The 15,012-nt window shown below is 39.9% G+C and overlaps 1 protein-coding gene across 4 annotated transcripts in view; it reads right to left on the bottom strand.

The window, feature by feature from the left end:
* ANXA7 (annexin A7) overlaps positions 1–15,012 on the bottom strand; it is a 32,601-nt gene that overhangs the window by 16,484 nt on the left and 1,105 nt on the right. For all 4 annotated transcript variants that reach the window (XM_036265245.1, XM_036265247.1, XM_036265246.1 and 1 more), the window contains exons 2-4: positions 3,537–3,591; positions 1,395–1,596; positions 486–596 (exon numbers count right to left, since the gene is read on the bottom strand). In XM_036265245.1, coding sequence (XP_036121138.1) covers positions 486–596; positions 1,395–1,596; positions 3,537–3,590 — 367 coding nt within the window. In that variant the 5' untranslated portion in view covers position 3,591. The remainder of the gene's footprint in view (positions 1–485; positions 597–1,394; positions 1,597–3,536; positions 3,592–15,012) is intronic.

Below are 15,012 nucleotides of genomic sequence, written 5' to 3' on the forward strand. Positions count from 1 at the left end.
TTATGAATATGGAAATGTATAAGAAATTCATATTATGTTATTTACTAGGATAATTTTTTTAGTATAATTTACTAACTCTAAAACAAACTTTGGTCATAAGAACCTTTTAAAATATTTCATGTTCTACATAATATTCTAAGAAATAATACTTTTTTAAAAAACATGGAAAGGACATGAGGACATAGTTATAGGGGTTGTTTCATTTGTGGGATAGGAGTGAGCAGAGAAGTTCCTGAGGTTTTGTTTATTTTGGCTTTGGAACATTATTTTTTTTAATTGAAAAAGTGGGTCCTCATTTTGATCTTACTAATTATATTTTTTCCATCAAATTAATACATTTCATGAAATCATATGTTTAAAATTATTTACATAGGTACTCAGCATAAACATTTGTTGACAACTATCCCAAACATAAACTAAGTTCTCTCAATGGCAACTGAAAAATTCGAAATATCAGGATATTTTCTCTGGACAGCAGTACATACCAGATAGTGGGACCTGTGGTGGGCCACCTCCATAAGACTGTGGGGGCGGCTGTGGATAGCCAGAAAAGCCTGCTCCAGCTGGTGGGGCTCCAAACCCTTGGCCTGGAGGAACTAGAGAAAAGAATAAACTCTAGTGACAGTTCCTATGATTAAAGAGAAAACTTTAGAAAAATATCTACTATAAAAGTAAATAAAAAAGTGCTGTCAATGCTTTGGTCCCTTTTGTTCTAAATTCAACTTCTCACCAACTCCCATTAAAAAACTTTAGTTCATTCATTTGCCTTACTAACTTACAGTATAAAAATGCTAAGTTGGTTTTTTTTTAACCTTTGGACAAAACTATCCTAAAGGTCACAATTATGCTAACTGAAATGCCTTAATCTGCCCTCTCTAGAGTGGCTCAGTTGGTTGGAGCACTGTCCCATGAACCAAAAGGTTGCCAGTTTGATTGCAGGTCAGAGCACATACCTAGGTTGTAGGTGTGATCCCCTGCTCTCTGACAGGGCCCAGACGTTTCTGTCATACATCAATGTTTCTCTCTCTCTCTCAAATCAGTAAAAACATATCCTCCAGTGAAGATTTGGGAAAAACAACAACAACAAAGAAATGCCTTAATCACTTCTTAAGATAACAAATAACCAAACTGTTATGTATTGGTATTTTATTACCATCAGATTTCTTCCAATTCCTTTCCCACCAGAATTTTTGAGTTGCTCCCAGTTTTTAGGCCCCCTGGGAACATTTATCCTTCTATCTTGCCAGCTGTGTCCTTGCCATGGAAGGTAGAAAGTAAGCTAAAAGGCATTCTAACCTCATACAAAACAAGCAGGAATGAAGAAGATAAAGGAGAGAAGGAAAAAGTGCTGTAGCAATTCCACATCATCACGAATTCCTCGACCCATAACTCACCTCCAGGATAGGATGGAGCTCCTCCTGGCTGTGGTGCACCAGGATAGCCTCCAGGGGCTGGATAACCACCTGGGGTGTAACCTCCAGCTCCTGGGAAGCCACCACTTGGCACTGCTGGGTAGGCACCTCCTCCCATTGGAGGAAAGCCACTAGGATAAGGATACTGACCCGGCGGGGGAAAAGATGATTCCTGACCCGCAGGCTGAAAAACCAGAAAACATTTTCAAATGAATGGGATCATAGAGAAATATGACCCATCTAAAAAAAAGGAACAAACAGAAACAGAAACAACTGTTAAGGTCTAGCTTGTTCTTCTATATTAAAAGCTCCATTAGAAATCTTAGTATCTTAAAGTAGTTTATCAATATATTATATTTTTCAAGACTTTTGCTTGTCAGCCCTGGCCGGTTTGGCTCAGCGGTTAGAGCGTCGGCCTGCGGTCCCGAGAGACCCGGGTTCGGTTCCCGCTAAGGGCATGTACCTCGGCTGCAGTTTGTCCCCGGCCCTGGTTGGTCGTGCGGGTGGCAGCCACTCGATGTGTCCCTTTCACATCGATGTTTCTCTCTCTCTTCCTCTCTCCCCCTCCCACTCTGTCTGTACAAAAAATAGAAAAATGTCCTCAGGTGAGGATAAAAAAAAAAAAAGACTTTTGCTTGTCAGAACTCAGTTAAATTTAATTCTATTGTTGTCAGGGGTCTATTTCTCTATTTGGGAGTAAGAACCAGATTCTTTCCAAACCTTCAGGAACAACTAACAAAGCTCATAGTGCCTTCAATTTTCTAGGTGACCTGAGTCACACATGGGGTATGAAATTTTGGACATGCGTTCAGACCAGACAATGTCTAAGTGAGGCAGAGACTGTTACGTGTTCACTAAACTTCCTTCCCTGGCCACCAAGCTAGACTATATTTCCCAGACACCCTTGCAGTTAAGTAGGATCATATGACTGAATACTGGTGAAAGAATGTGGACAGAATAATATACACCACTTCCAGCCTGACCCCTAAAAGCCTCCTGTCCAATCCTCTACTCTCTCTCTTCCTCTCTCTTTTCCTTCATCTGCCAGCTGGAAGCAGAGGAGCCAGTGCAGGATTCCCAGGTGCTAGAGAACGTACAGCCAATACCTGGAAGGAGCCTGGGAACCTGAAAGACTACATGGAACAAAGTCTTCTCCCCATCCCCACTGACTTCCAGGAGCCTGAAGTAAGGCAGAAATGTGTTTTTATTGTGTTAAGTCATTGGAATGTTTGGGTTGTCTGTTTCAGTGATGAGCCTACAATGACTAAAATGGTCACCAGAGTCCAGTTTAGTACATAGGGACCTGGACATATATTCATAATTCTCATCTCTCCTATGATAAATCCAGCTATATATTCATTTTACATAAAGGTACACACATTATCATTAATCTGTAGGCCCCTCTTTCTATTCTCTCAGTCAGAAAGAAGCCCTACATATTTATGAGCATAAAATTGAAATGCATGATTCTCACTTATGCCTCAGCTGTCAGTTTAGTCCTCATATACAGACATCAACAAGGCAGAACTTGACAGCACATTTATTAAATGTACTCCAAATACTAAAAGTCTCAGAACTACAAATCAAGGGCCCTCTAATTCACTACAATTTGTTCTCTGAGTGAAGTACTTCTTGATTATTTTAAACCTTCTAACACAAAGGTTAGAAACCAGTGACTCATGGGATGAATTTAGCTCACACATGTTTTGTTGACTCATACAGCATTTAACATTTAAAAAAATTAATTTTCCAGTGGAGAACAAAGTGCAAGAGGTGGCAGCCTGGGGGCAACAGAGCCAAACAGAAAAAAATTAATTTCCCAATTTTACAAACTGGGGCAATTTCAACAAAATCCAGATTCCTTGCTTTACTTGAAGAAATGGAATATATCTAGCATCATTGGGTCTGCCTCCCTGCATGGCTACATCAGACAACAGCGGAGTAGCCACTGGCTTTCCATAGGTGGTCAAGTGTTCTCTAGTCCCCCACAACACCTGCCGTCTGCCCCTTCACTGATTCTACTGGGCACTCTGGCCTATCTGTAAGATCTGTCATGGGCTAGTCCTACACAACACCTGTTCCAAGGATATAAGCTATTTTAGGATTATCAGTGGCAATACTTACAGGATATCCAGGGAAGGGCGGGTAGCCAGTGGGGGGATAGCCTGGATATGACATTCTGTAACGATAAAAAATGTCTTCTATAATTTCTTATAAAAGTTAAGGTCTTTGAAGAATATATACTGTCATAGGGTCTTATACAAAATACACTTTCTTTCAAAAGAGTCTGGCTGGCATTCATATGTAGATATTAGGGGTAAAAGCTGATAAAATGTTTCATTTCATCATTGGTACCAACAGAGTTAGTACAGCATAGCAAATGTTTCAACTTCATTCTCCTCATACCATACAATTTTTGTCATATCTGAATATTACCAGTACTATTATTTATTAAATACTTTCTTTTAAGCCAATTAATTTTTCATTTAAATCTATTTTTAAAGTTGCTTTATATTACTTTCATTAATGGAAAAACATGAAATGTTCTTGCCATAAAGAGAAGGTAACATTAAAATGAATATATAATTATATATGCCACATGCCATAGAAATCCTCTTATATAGTGATATAACCACATTAGATAAAATGTAGGCAACATATACACTGTTTCTTCACTTGACTGTTTCATCTTCAACCCTTTTCACAGTACTTGCATAGTATTCCACTGTGTGGAGTTATTATAGTTTATTTAATAGCAGACATCTGAGCTATTTCCAGTCTTTTACAGTGCTGTGGTGAATAGCCTTGTGCAGATACCTCTCTACATATTTTGCCAATATTTGCTAATGTAATTTAGTAGATTTACCTTTTCAACTTTATTAGACTTATATTAATTTTAAAATTAGTGAGCTTCTCTGATTAATGGCAAAAGAAATGGAGCTAGAGTGCAGTCAGTCTGGGATTAAAGAGACACTCATACACTGATTATTCTATGATGATATTTGGTGATCAAGATTTGACAGTATCCTGATAAGTAAACATAACATCAGAAACATCTTTTGGAAACTGTAATCTGGACCAGAGAGCTTGGAGGTTATTTTCTTCAAAATGAGTTCATTTCCATTTGGAAAAGTGAACAATAGCCTGGACATCTGATGATGTTAAGGAATCATTATATTTTCAGGTGTGATAATGATATCGGGGTTTTCATAAAGCATCCTGATCTTTATAGATACACACTGAATATTTACAGATAAAATGCAGGAATCACTTCAAAATAATACAAAGAGGTGTGTAGACGTATATATAAAATTAGATCAGTCATTAGTAGATAATGGTTTATGCTGGGTAATGAGTACATGGGGATTCATTACACTTTTTTGTCCACTTGATGTTTTATTTAAAATTGATTTCAGAGGACTTCCGGTCAAGATGGCGGCGAAGGTAAACGCGATATCTCGTCCTCCCACAACCACATCAAAGTTACAATTAAACTACAGAACAACCATCATTCAAAACGGCCTGAAATCAAACTGAATGGAAGTCCTACAACTACGGAATTAAAGCAGCAGCCACATCCAGACTGGTAGGAGGGGCGGAGGTGCGAGGGCTGGTCCCACACCCACGTGTGGCGGATAAAAATCAGGAGGATACCTCGGCTGGGAAGGTCCTTCCTGAGGACTGAGGGGTCCCCGTCCCACACCAGGAGCCCCGCTCAGAGTTCCAGTGCCAGGAAGAGAATCCTCATAACTTCTGGCTGGAAAAACCAGCAGGAACTGAGGCTCAGGGAAGCTGACCCGGCTAGAGCCCCAGGCAGCTCCTTAAAGGGCCCGCGCACGGACTTATCGTACCCTCTCCCTCTAAGTTTGGATGGGAGGCAGCTCGAGGGGCACCAGAGACATACAGGGAAGAACTGAGCTGTTTGGCACTAGAGCAAGGGCTGGAGAGGAGGCTTTCTCCTCTACAGACACGCTGTCAGAGGCCTTTGTTCCTTTGGTGAGCCCTTCCCTGGGGTGGCAGACAGCCGCCATATCTGGGACTCCAGCAACCTGGCTCACACTGGTAGCCCCGCCCTGGTGACTCCTTGAGGCCCCCCCCACCCAACTTTCAGGCTCACCCAAGCTGTTGCCACTTGCTTAACCACAGTATTGGCCTGTCTTGGATCCTGCTTCAGGTTTTCCTAAATTCTTTCAAACAAGCAGCATCTGGTCTCAGATAGCCCCATACCTCTCATTAAATAATACACAGAAACAAACACAGGGAGGCAGCCAAAATGAGGAGACAAAGAAACAGGTCCCAAATGAAGGAACAGAACAAAACCCCAAGAAAAGAACTAAGCGATATGGAGATAAGCAACCTAACAGATGCTGAGTTCAAAATACTGCTTATAAGGATGTTCAATGAACTTAGTGAGATCCTCAGTGAACTTAGTGAGGGCCTCAAGAGCATAAAAAAGGACCAGTCAGAAGTGAAGGATGCACAGTCAGAAATAAAGGAGGCACTAACTGAAATAAAAAATAATTTACACAGATTCAGTAGTAGAGTACATAAATCCAAGAAGCAAACCATCGATTTGGAATATAAGGAAGCAAAAAACGCCCAATCAGAGCAGCAAAAAGAAAAAAGAATCCAAAAAAATGAGGATAGTGTAAGGACCCTCTGGGACAACTTCAAGCGTGCCAACATTCGCCTCTTGGGGGTGCCAGAAGGAGAAGAGCAAGAACAAGAAATTGAAAACCTGTTTGAAACAATAATGGCAGAAAACTTTCCCAACTTGGTGAAGGAAACAGACATACAAGTCCAGGAAGCACAGAGAGTCCCAAATAAGATGAACCCCAAGAGGCCCACACCAAGACACATCATCATCAAAATGCAAAAGGTTCAAGAAAAAGAGAGAATCCTAAAAGCAGCAAGAGAAAGGCAGCTAGTTACCTACAAGGGAGTTCCCATAAGGCTGTCAGCTGATTTCACAAAAGAAACTTTGCAGGCCAGAAGGGAGTGGCAAGAAATAATCAGAGTGACGAAAAGCGAGAACCTACAACCAAGATTACTCTATGCTGCAAAGCTATCATTTAGAATCGATGGCCATATAAAGAGTTTCCCAGACAAAAAAAAGTTAAAGGAGTTCATCACCACCAAACTGTCAGTATATGAAATGATGAAGGGTCTTTTTGAGAAAAATGATAAAATATATGAACAAACAAAATGGCAATGAATACATATCTATCGACAATTGAATCTACAAACAAAATGAACAGGCAGAACAGAAACATTCTCATAGATACAGAGAACATTTTGTTGGTTGCCAGATGAAAGGGGGGTTGGGGGAATGGGTGAAAAAGTTGAAGGGATTAAGAAGTACAAATTCATTGCTAGACTGACAAACCTCAGAGGGAACGGGGTTGGGGCGTGGGAGGAAATAAACCCAAGAACTTATATGCATAACCAATGGACACAGACAATAGTGTGGGAAAAGGCGGGAGGGGGGCGGGAGTGGGGAGGAGGGGGTTAATGGGGGAAAAATGAGGAACATCTATAATACATTCTACATTCAACAATAAAGATTTAAAAAATAAATAAGTAGAATTGATTTTAGAGAGAAGAAGGGGGAGGGAGCGAGGGGAAGAGAGAGAGAGGTGTTGTTCCACTTATTCATGTATTCATTGGTTGCTTCTTGTATGTGCCCTGACCAAAGATGGAACCTGGAACCTTGGCATATCAGGACAATGCTCTAACCAACTGAGCTACCTGGCCTCTGTCCACTTTTGCATATTTAAATTTTTCCATAATGAAAGTTTGGTTGGGGGGAAGACAGCTCCTGTAAAACAAACGGAGTTATTGTGAACCAAAAAACACAGTCAAATCTCTCTATATATCTGCCTTCTGTATTTGAAGAAAACACTGCTAATCTGAAACAAATGCAAATAAACAATAGAGAAAAGAATACATTAGAAAGAATACTTTTTCTTAGCCTGATCAAATTTTTTAAATTATCAGATGTTCTATACCTGGCAAATACATCTATATAAAGTCAATATCAGCCTGACCAGCATGGCTCAGTGGATTGAGTGTTGTTCCAAGGACTGAGAGGTCCGTCTGGGTTTGATTCCCAGTCAGAGCACATGCCAGGGCTGCAGGCTCAATCCCCAGTAGGGGGCATGCAGGAAGCACCCAATCGATACTTCTCTCTCATATGGATGTTTCCATCTCTCTCCCTTCCTTTCTAAAAATCAATAAAATCATATTTAAAATAATAACAACAAAGTCAATAATCATTTATTTAGTATCTACCGTAAATCATTGTACTAAGATTGGAGAGTAAATGAGTTATCAAAGGTTGAAATTAGGTTTTAAAAGGTTCTGGACACTGGAAGGAAAGTAGAACAATGCCATGTGCAAGGCAAAAAGTGGGATATAATTGTAAAATCGACTATCATCAAAACAGGATGAGAACAGGTAGATTATACAACTCAGGAAGATAAACAATCCAATTAAAAAATGGGCAAAGGACCTGAATAGACACTTCTCCAAAGAGGAGACACAAATGGGCAATAGACACGTGAAAAAATGCTCAATATCACTAATCATAAGAGAGATGCAAATTATGAGCCCTTCTAGTTTTGCTCAATGGTTAGAGCGTCAGCCCGTGGACCACAGGGTTGCAGGTTCGATTCTGGTCAAGGGCACGCACCTTGGTTGCAGAATCGATCCCCAGCCCCAGCTGGGGTCATGCAGGAGGCAACCAATCAATATAACTTTCCCACATGAATGTTTCTCTTTCATTCTCTCTCTCTCTCCCTCTCCCTCCTTTTCTCCCTCCCTTCCACTCTGACTAAAAATCAATGGAAAACTACCCTCTGGTGAGGATTAACAACAAAAACCCCATGAGATATCACCTCACCTCTGCCAGAATGACTATGATGAACTCAACAAACAACAAATGCTGGCGAGGATGTAGAAAAAAGGGAATCCTTGTGCACTGTTGGTGGGAATGCAGACTATGGAAAACAGTATGGAGTTTCCTATAAAATTAAAAATGGACTGCCTTTTAACCCCATGATCCCACTTCTGGAAATATATCCTAAGAATCCCAAAACACTAATTCAAAAGAATATATGCACCTCTATGTTCATTGCAGCACTATTTACAATAGGCAAGATCTGGAAACAGCCTACTTATGGGCATCAGTAGATGAGTGGATAAAAAAGCTATGGTCGCCCTGGCCGGTATTGCTCAGCAGTTAGAGCACTGGCCCACAGACTAGAGAGACCCAGGTTCAGTTCCCGCTAGGGGTGCAGTTTGTCCCCGGCCCTAGTTGGGATTGTATGGGTGGCAACCGATCGATGTGTCTCCCTCGCATCAATGTTTCTCTCTCTTCCTCTTCCTCCTCCTCTCCCTCCCGCTCTATGTGATGATAAATGCAAAAATGTTCTCAGGTGAGGATAAAATAAAATAAAAATTTTTTTTAATCTGTGGTTGCACTGACCAGTTTGGCTCAGCGGTTAGAGCGTCAGTCTGCAGTCCAGAAAGACCCAAGTTCGGTTCCCGCTAGGGGCACATAACTCAGTTGCAGTTTGTCCCTGGCCCTGGTTGGGTCGTGCGTGTGGCAACCACTCAATGCATCCCTTTCATGTCGATGTTTCTCTCTCTCTCTTCTTCTCTCTCCCTCCCACTCTATCTGAACAAAAAATGAAAAAATGTCCTCGGGTGAGGATAAAAAAAAATAAAAATTAAAAAAATTAAAAATAAAAAGCTGTGGTCACCCTTTTGGCTGAGTTGGATGGAGCATTGTCCCATACACAAAAAGATGGCAGGTTCGATTCCCAGTCAGAGCACATACCTAGGTTGCAGGTTCAATCCCAGTAGGGGTGCTTACAGGAAGCAACCGATCAATGTTTCTTTCTCTCTTTTTCTCTCTCTCTCTCTCCCCTTCTTCCCTCCCACCCTCTCTCTCTCTCTCTAAAATAAAAAAACATATCCCTGGATGAAGATTTAAAAAAAGCTGTGGGCCCTGGCCGGTTTGGCTCAGCGGTTAGAGCATTGGCCTGCGGTCCAGAGAGACCTGGGTTCGGTTCCCACTAAGGACATGTACCTCAATCGCAGTTTGTCCCTGGCCCTGGTTGGTCATGCGGATGGCAGCCACTCGATGTGTCCCTTTCACGTCGATGTTTCTCTCTCTCTCTCTCCCTCTCTCTCCCTCCCACTCTATCTGAACAAAAAATGGAAAAATGTCCTTGGATGAGGATAAAAAAAAAAAAGGAAATCTTACCTTTTGAGACAGCATGAATGAACCTGGAGATTATTATGCTAAGTGAAATAAGCCACTCAGTGAAAGACAAATACTATATAATCTCACTTATATGTGGAATATAATGAACATAATAAACTGACAAACAAAATAGGAACAGAGGCATGGATACATGAAACAGACTAACAGCTGTCAGAGGGGAGGGAGGACTAAATGAAAGAAGGTGAAGGCATTAACCAAAAAAACATATATACATAACATGTAGACACAGACAACAGTGTGGTGATAGCCAGAGGGAAAGGGGTGGGGGCTAGATGGAGGCAAGAGACTTGCTTGGGGTGATGCAGTGTGCAGATAATGTTTTATTGAGGTATACACTTGAAACCTATATGGTTTTGCAAACCAATGTCACCCCAATACATTCAATTTAAAAAAAATAGCCACAGGGATATAAAGTACAACACAGGGAATATATCAGTGATATTGTAATAATTATGTATGGTGTCAGATGGGTACTAGATTTATCAGATCACTTTTTAACTTATATAAATGTCTAATCTCTATGATGTACATCTGAAACTAATAAAATATATGTCAACTGTAATTGAAAAAAAAAAAGAAAATAGGCCTTCCATTTTTTTGCACACCCTGATGCAGAATGGATTCTAATAAATGACTTATTTTTTTTAAAAAGACAGAAACCAGGTAGGAGGATTTCATGTAGAATTAAATACTCATAATTCCCTACCAGATAACTTTTAATATCCCATATCTGTCAACAGTACCACTACTTAAATTACCTATTACTTCAGTATAATAAGTAACCCAATACTATTTTTCTCTTCCTTTGAAATGCCTCTCCTGTTCTTCCAGTCATTTCTATTCTAATGGCCATATCCTTAGACCAGTTTTTCACTTGATGCCTATTTTACTAAAGTTACTTATTAATTTATAGCCTTGCTCATACTCTCACACTTCCAATTTTCCTGAGCACCATCACTAGGTGAACTTTCCTAAAATGCTATTTCAGCAAATTACTTTTCAGGTCGAAACTCCTCAATGACTACTACTGGAGTATCAAATGAAAATTCATCAGCCTGAAAAACAATGAGGTATCACCTCACACCTGTCAGAATGGCTGCCATCAACAAATCATCAAACAAGTGTTGGTTGGCCAGGGTGTAGAGAAAAGGGGACTCTAGTGCACTGCTGGTAGGAATGCAGACTGGTGCAGCCACTATGGAAAACAATATGGTGTTATCTCAAAAAATTAAAAATTGAACTGCCATTTGACCCAGTGATCCCACTTCTAGGAATATACCCTAAGAAGCCTGAAACACCAATCAGAAAGAATATATGTACCCCCATGCTCATAGCAGCACTATTTACAATAGCTAAGATCTGGAAACAGCCCAAGCGTCCATCAGTAGACGAATAAATAAAAAAGCTGTGCTACATATACACAATGGAGTACTATGCAGCTGTAAGAAAGAAAGATCTCTTATCCTTTGAAACGACATGGAGGGACCTGGAAAGTACTATCCTAAGAGAAACAAGCCAAGCAGAAAAAGACAAATACCACATGATCTCACTTATAAATGGAATATAATGAATATAACAGTCTGAGGAATAGGGTAGACCCAGAAACACAGAAGTAGGGTACAGACTGACAACCCTCAGAAGAGGGGTTGGTGGGGGGTGGGAAGAGATAAACCATAGAACTTATATGCATGTATGCATAACCAATGGGGACAACAAAGCTGGGGATGGGGCGGGGGGGATGGGGAAGAGGGTGTCAAAGGGGTAAAAAATGAGAAACATCTGTAACAAAAATAAAATTAAAAAAAAAAAGTCCAGGTGAAAAATTATAAGATCCCAGACTAAGATAGATTTAAAAATGTTTAGGAGATATAAATATACCTTAGATATCATTTACATGTATTAAACTTTAGATAATGATCACTTTGGGTCTTTATTTTCTTATCAGTATAACTGAACAATGATACTCAAAATAAATGATTTTTAATGTTTTAACCTTTAAAAGAAAAGAGCCAGAAATATTTCAAATATCTGGATTATTCTAGCCAAGAGCAAAAATAAAACAAAATATATGAATTTCAAAAAAAAGAAAATTCATCAGCCTGACATTCATGTCTCCTTACTACTGGTTCCAATTTCTCTATTCAATTTACCAACACCTAACTCCTAATGCGAAATTGCTACCACTTGAACCATTTTCAACGTGTCTTTTCTTAAGCCACTGTTATCATTAGCTGACCTGGCCCTCAAGCCTCAGCTCACGCACCTCTCCTCATTCATCCAGCTCAAATCCTCTCCCTTCTTTGAATGATGTACTAGATAAAACAGTACTCCTTCCAGTGATTTTCAACCTTCCTAATGCCTCAACCCTTTAATACAGTTCCTCATGTTGTGGTGACCCCAACCATAAAACTATTTTCGTTGCTACTTCATAACTGTAATTTTGCTACTATTATGTCTTAGGCGACCCCTGTGAAAGGGTTGTTCGACCCCCAAAGGGGTCGCAACCCACAGGTTGAGAACTGCTGCTAAATTTTAATATGTGTGAATCACTTGGGAAATCTTGTTAAAATGCAGACTCTGGCCCTGGCCGGTTTGGCTCAGCGGTTAGATCATCAGCCTGTGGTCCGGAGAGACCCAGGTTCGGTTCCCGCTAAGGGCATGTACCTCGGTTGCAGTTTGTCCCCGGCCTTGGTTGGGTCGTGTGGGTGGCAGCCACTCGATGTGTCCCTTTCACATCGATGTTTCTCTCTCTCTCTCTTCCTCCCACTCTATCTCAACAAAGTGTTGAAAAATGTCCTCTGGTGAGGATTAAAAAAAAAAAAAAAATGCAGACTCTGATTCAGTAGTTTTGAAATGAAGCCTGAGATTCTACATTTTTTACTAAGCTTACAGATGATGCTAATGCTGCTGGTACTAGAATATTTTGGTATTTCTGTATCTACCATCTAATTTGCTAATTTTTTTCAATGTGTTTTGTCTCTTTTCCTCATTATAGCTATAAAGGATTTGTATTATTTTTATATCAAGACTCCATACAAATCCAATTCAAAAATAAGGGTGGGGGCAGGAGGAGGGTGTCAATGGGAAAAAGAGGAGAAACATCTGTAACAAAAATAAATTAATTAAAAAAATATATGAAAACCCACTATGCAATATGCACTGGTCTAGCTGCTGATAGAAGATGGGAGGAGGGAAGTATCTTGCCTTTTGAGTACAAATTATAGAAAAATGAGATAATGTTATTTTTATATGTTTTTATTGATTTTAGAGAGAGATGAAGGGAGAGAAACATCAATGAGAAAGAAACATTGATCAGCTGCCTCGTGCACTCCCCCTACTGGGAATCGAGTCTGCAACCAAGGCATGTGTCCTGATCAGGAATCAAACCGGCAACCTCTTGGTGTATGGGACATCGCTCAACCAACTGAGCCATACCGGCCAGGGCTTAAATTTAAGTTATTATAGTGTCCCTCATGACATAAACACAAGACAAAACTTGCTAAATTTAGACTGAATGTACATATATTGAGTTAAAGTTGTAAGTTAATAAGAAAAAGAATAAGATATTAAGAAAACTGATCCAGTTAGTTCTAAAATAGTTATTTGGTATCCAAAGGCCTGGATATAAAAACAGGAACAAACTAAAATGTTTTTTGCTCTCTTCTCTAAGCCAGGTTGGAATAAGGAGTAAAGGAATAACAACATCCAAGAACAGTCAGATGGCCCAAGAGCAAAAGATGTCAGGGTCAAAAGAAAGGGGAAAAAAATCTGAAAATAATTTATTACAGACATTAATAATAATTTTAAAGCCAACAAGTAGTTACAGTACCAAAAACTACATAAGCAAATAAATTTCTAAATCTCAGGAATTATTCCAGTGACAAAGTTCTATTTCTACATTTATTAAATTTTACCTTTAAGGGTCTAGAGGAATTATGTCAAAAAGAGTTTCAAAACAGAATTAAAATAAAGACTGTCTGCACATGAGAAAATTTAATGCAATATTAAGAGTGAATTTGGGTACATTTTGAAGAATGTAATGATATAAAGGACTAGAACGCAATTCCATTTCCAGAAATGTATCTTATAGAAATGCTTGCACAAATGCAGCAAATGATGTACAAAGCTATTGATTACAGCATTATTTGTAATAGAAAAAGGTTAAAAACAATCTCGTAAGAGACAGATTAGATTATGAATAGCCATACAATGAAGTGTTATGCAGCTATTAAAAATTAGTAGCTCTTGCCCTGGTCTGTTTGGTTCAGCGGTTGCAGCCAAGGCCTGCAGATCAGTAGTGAGTCACCCTTTCAATTTCAGTCAAGGGCGTGTGCCTCAGTTGTGGTTTGGTCGCCTGGTCAGGGTTGTGCTGGGAGGCAACTGATTGATGTGTCTCTTTCACATCAATATCCATATCTCTCTTTCTCTCCCTCTCTCCCACCATGCCTGAAGATAAATGGAAAAATAGCCTTGGGTGTGGATTTAAAAAAATTTTTTTTTAATTAGCAGCTCTTTTTTTACTCATATAGGAAATCATCTCTCACTCACATATGGGGTGGGGGGACTACATAGGTTGTTTACAAACACATGTGGAAAAAATAAATTTACTTGCTTGAATATGTAGAGAATACCTCTGAAAGCCCTCAAGGATGTAGAAAAACAGTGGCTGCCTCAGGGAAGGAGAGCTGCAGCATAAGGAGGACACTTACTTTTCCATGCATCTTTTATTTTTTTCCTTTATTGATGTTATTTATTTTTCTTTATTGATTTTAGAGAGAGGAAGGGAGAGGGAGAGAAACACTGATGAGAGAGACTATTGACTGGCCGCCTCCTACATGCCCCCACTGGGGATTGGGCCCACAACCTGGGCATGTGCCCTGACCGGGAATCGAACCAGCGACCTCTTCTTGATGCATGGGTCAACGCTCAACCACTGAGCCACACTGGCCAGGCTCCATGCACCTTTAACTCTTTTTGGAATTGGGCATGTATCATCTTACTTACTTCAAAAGTAAGATTTCAAAAGCTTTTGTAAAAAGCTTAAACAAGTAGTTTAACAAGTAGGGTGACTCAACAAATTACTAAACTTTGCACCAGGCATAATAAGGCCACCCTGGTCTGGTGAACCAGAGCTTCTCTTTAACATTCTGCTTCAGCAACTACTTCTAAACGACTAGAAAATCATTCTTGGTTCTCCAAACCATCTCCACCCAGTGAGTCAGCTACTGAAGGGGGTGGGTCTCACTACGGGAGTCTCATAGATGGCACTAAGTCCGGGGACACAAAAGGCAACTGTTGTACATTTATGAA

The sequence above is a fragment of the Molossus molossus genome, unplaced genomic scaffold, assembly GCF_014108415.1.
Source record: "Molossus molossus isolate mMolMol1 unplaced genomic scaffold, mMolMol1.p scaffold_m16_p_17, whole genome shotgun sequence".
In the NCBI taxonomy this organism is placed as follows: Eukaryota; Metazoa; Chordata; class Mammalia; order Chiroptera; family Molossidae; genus Molossus; species Molossus molossus.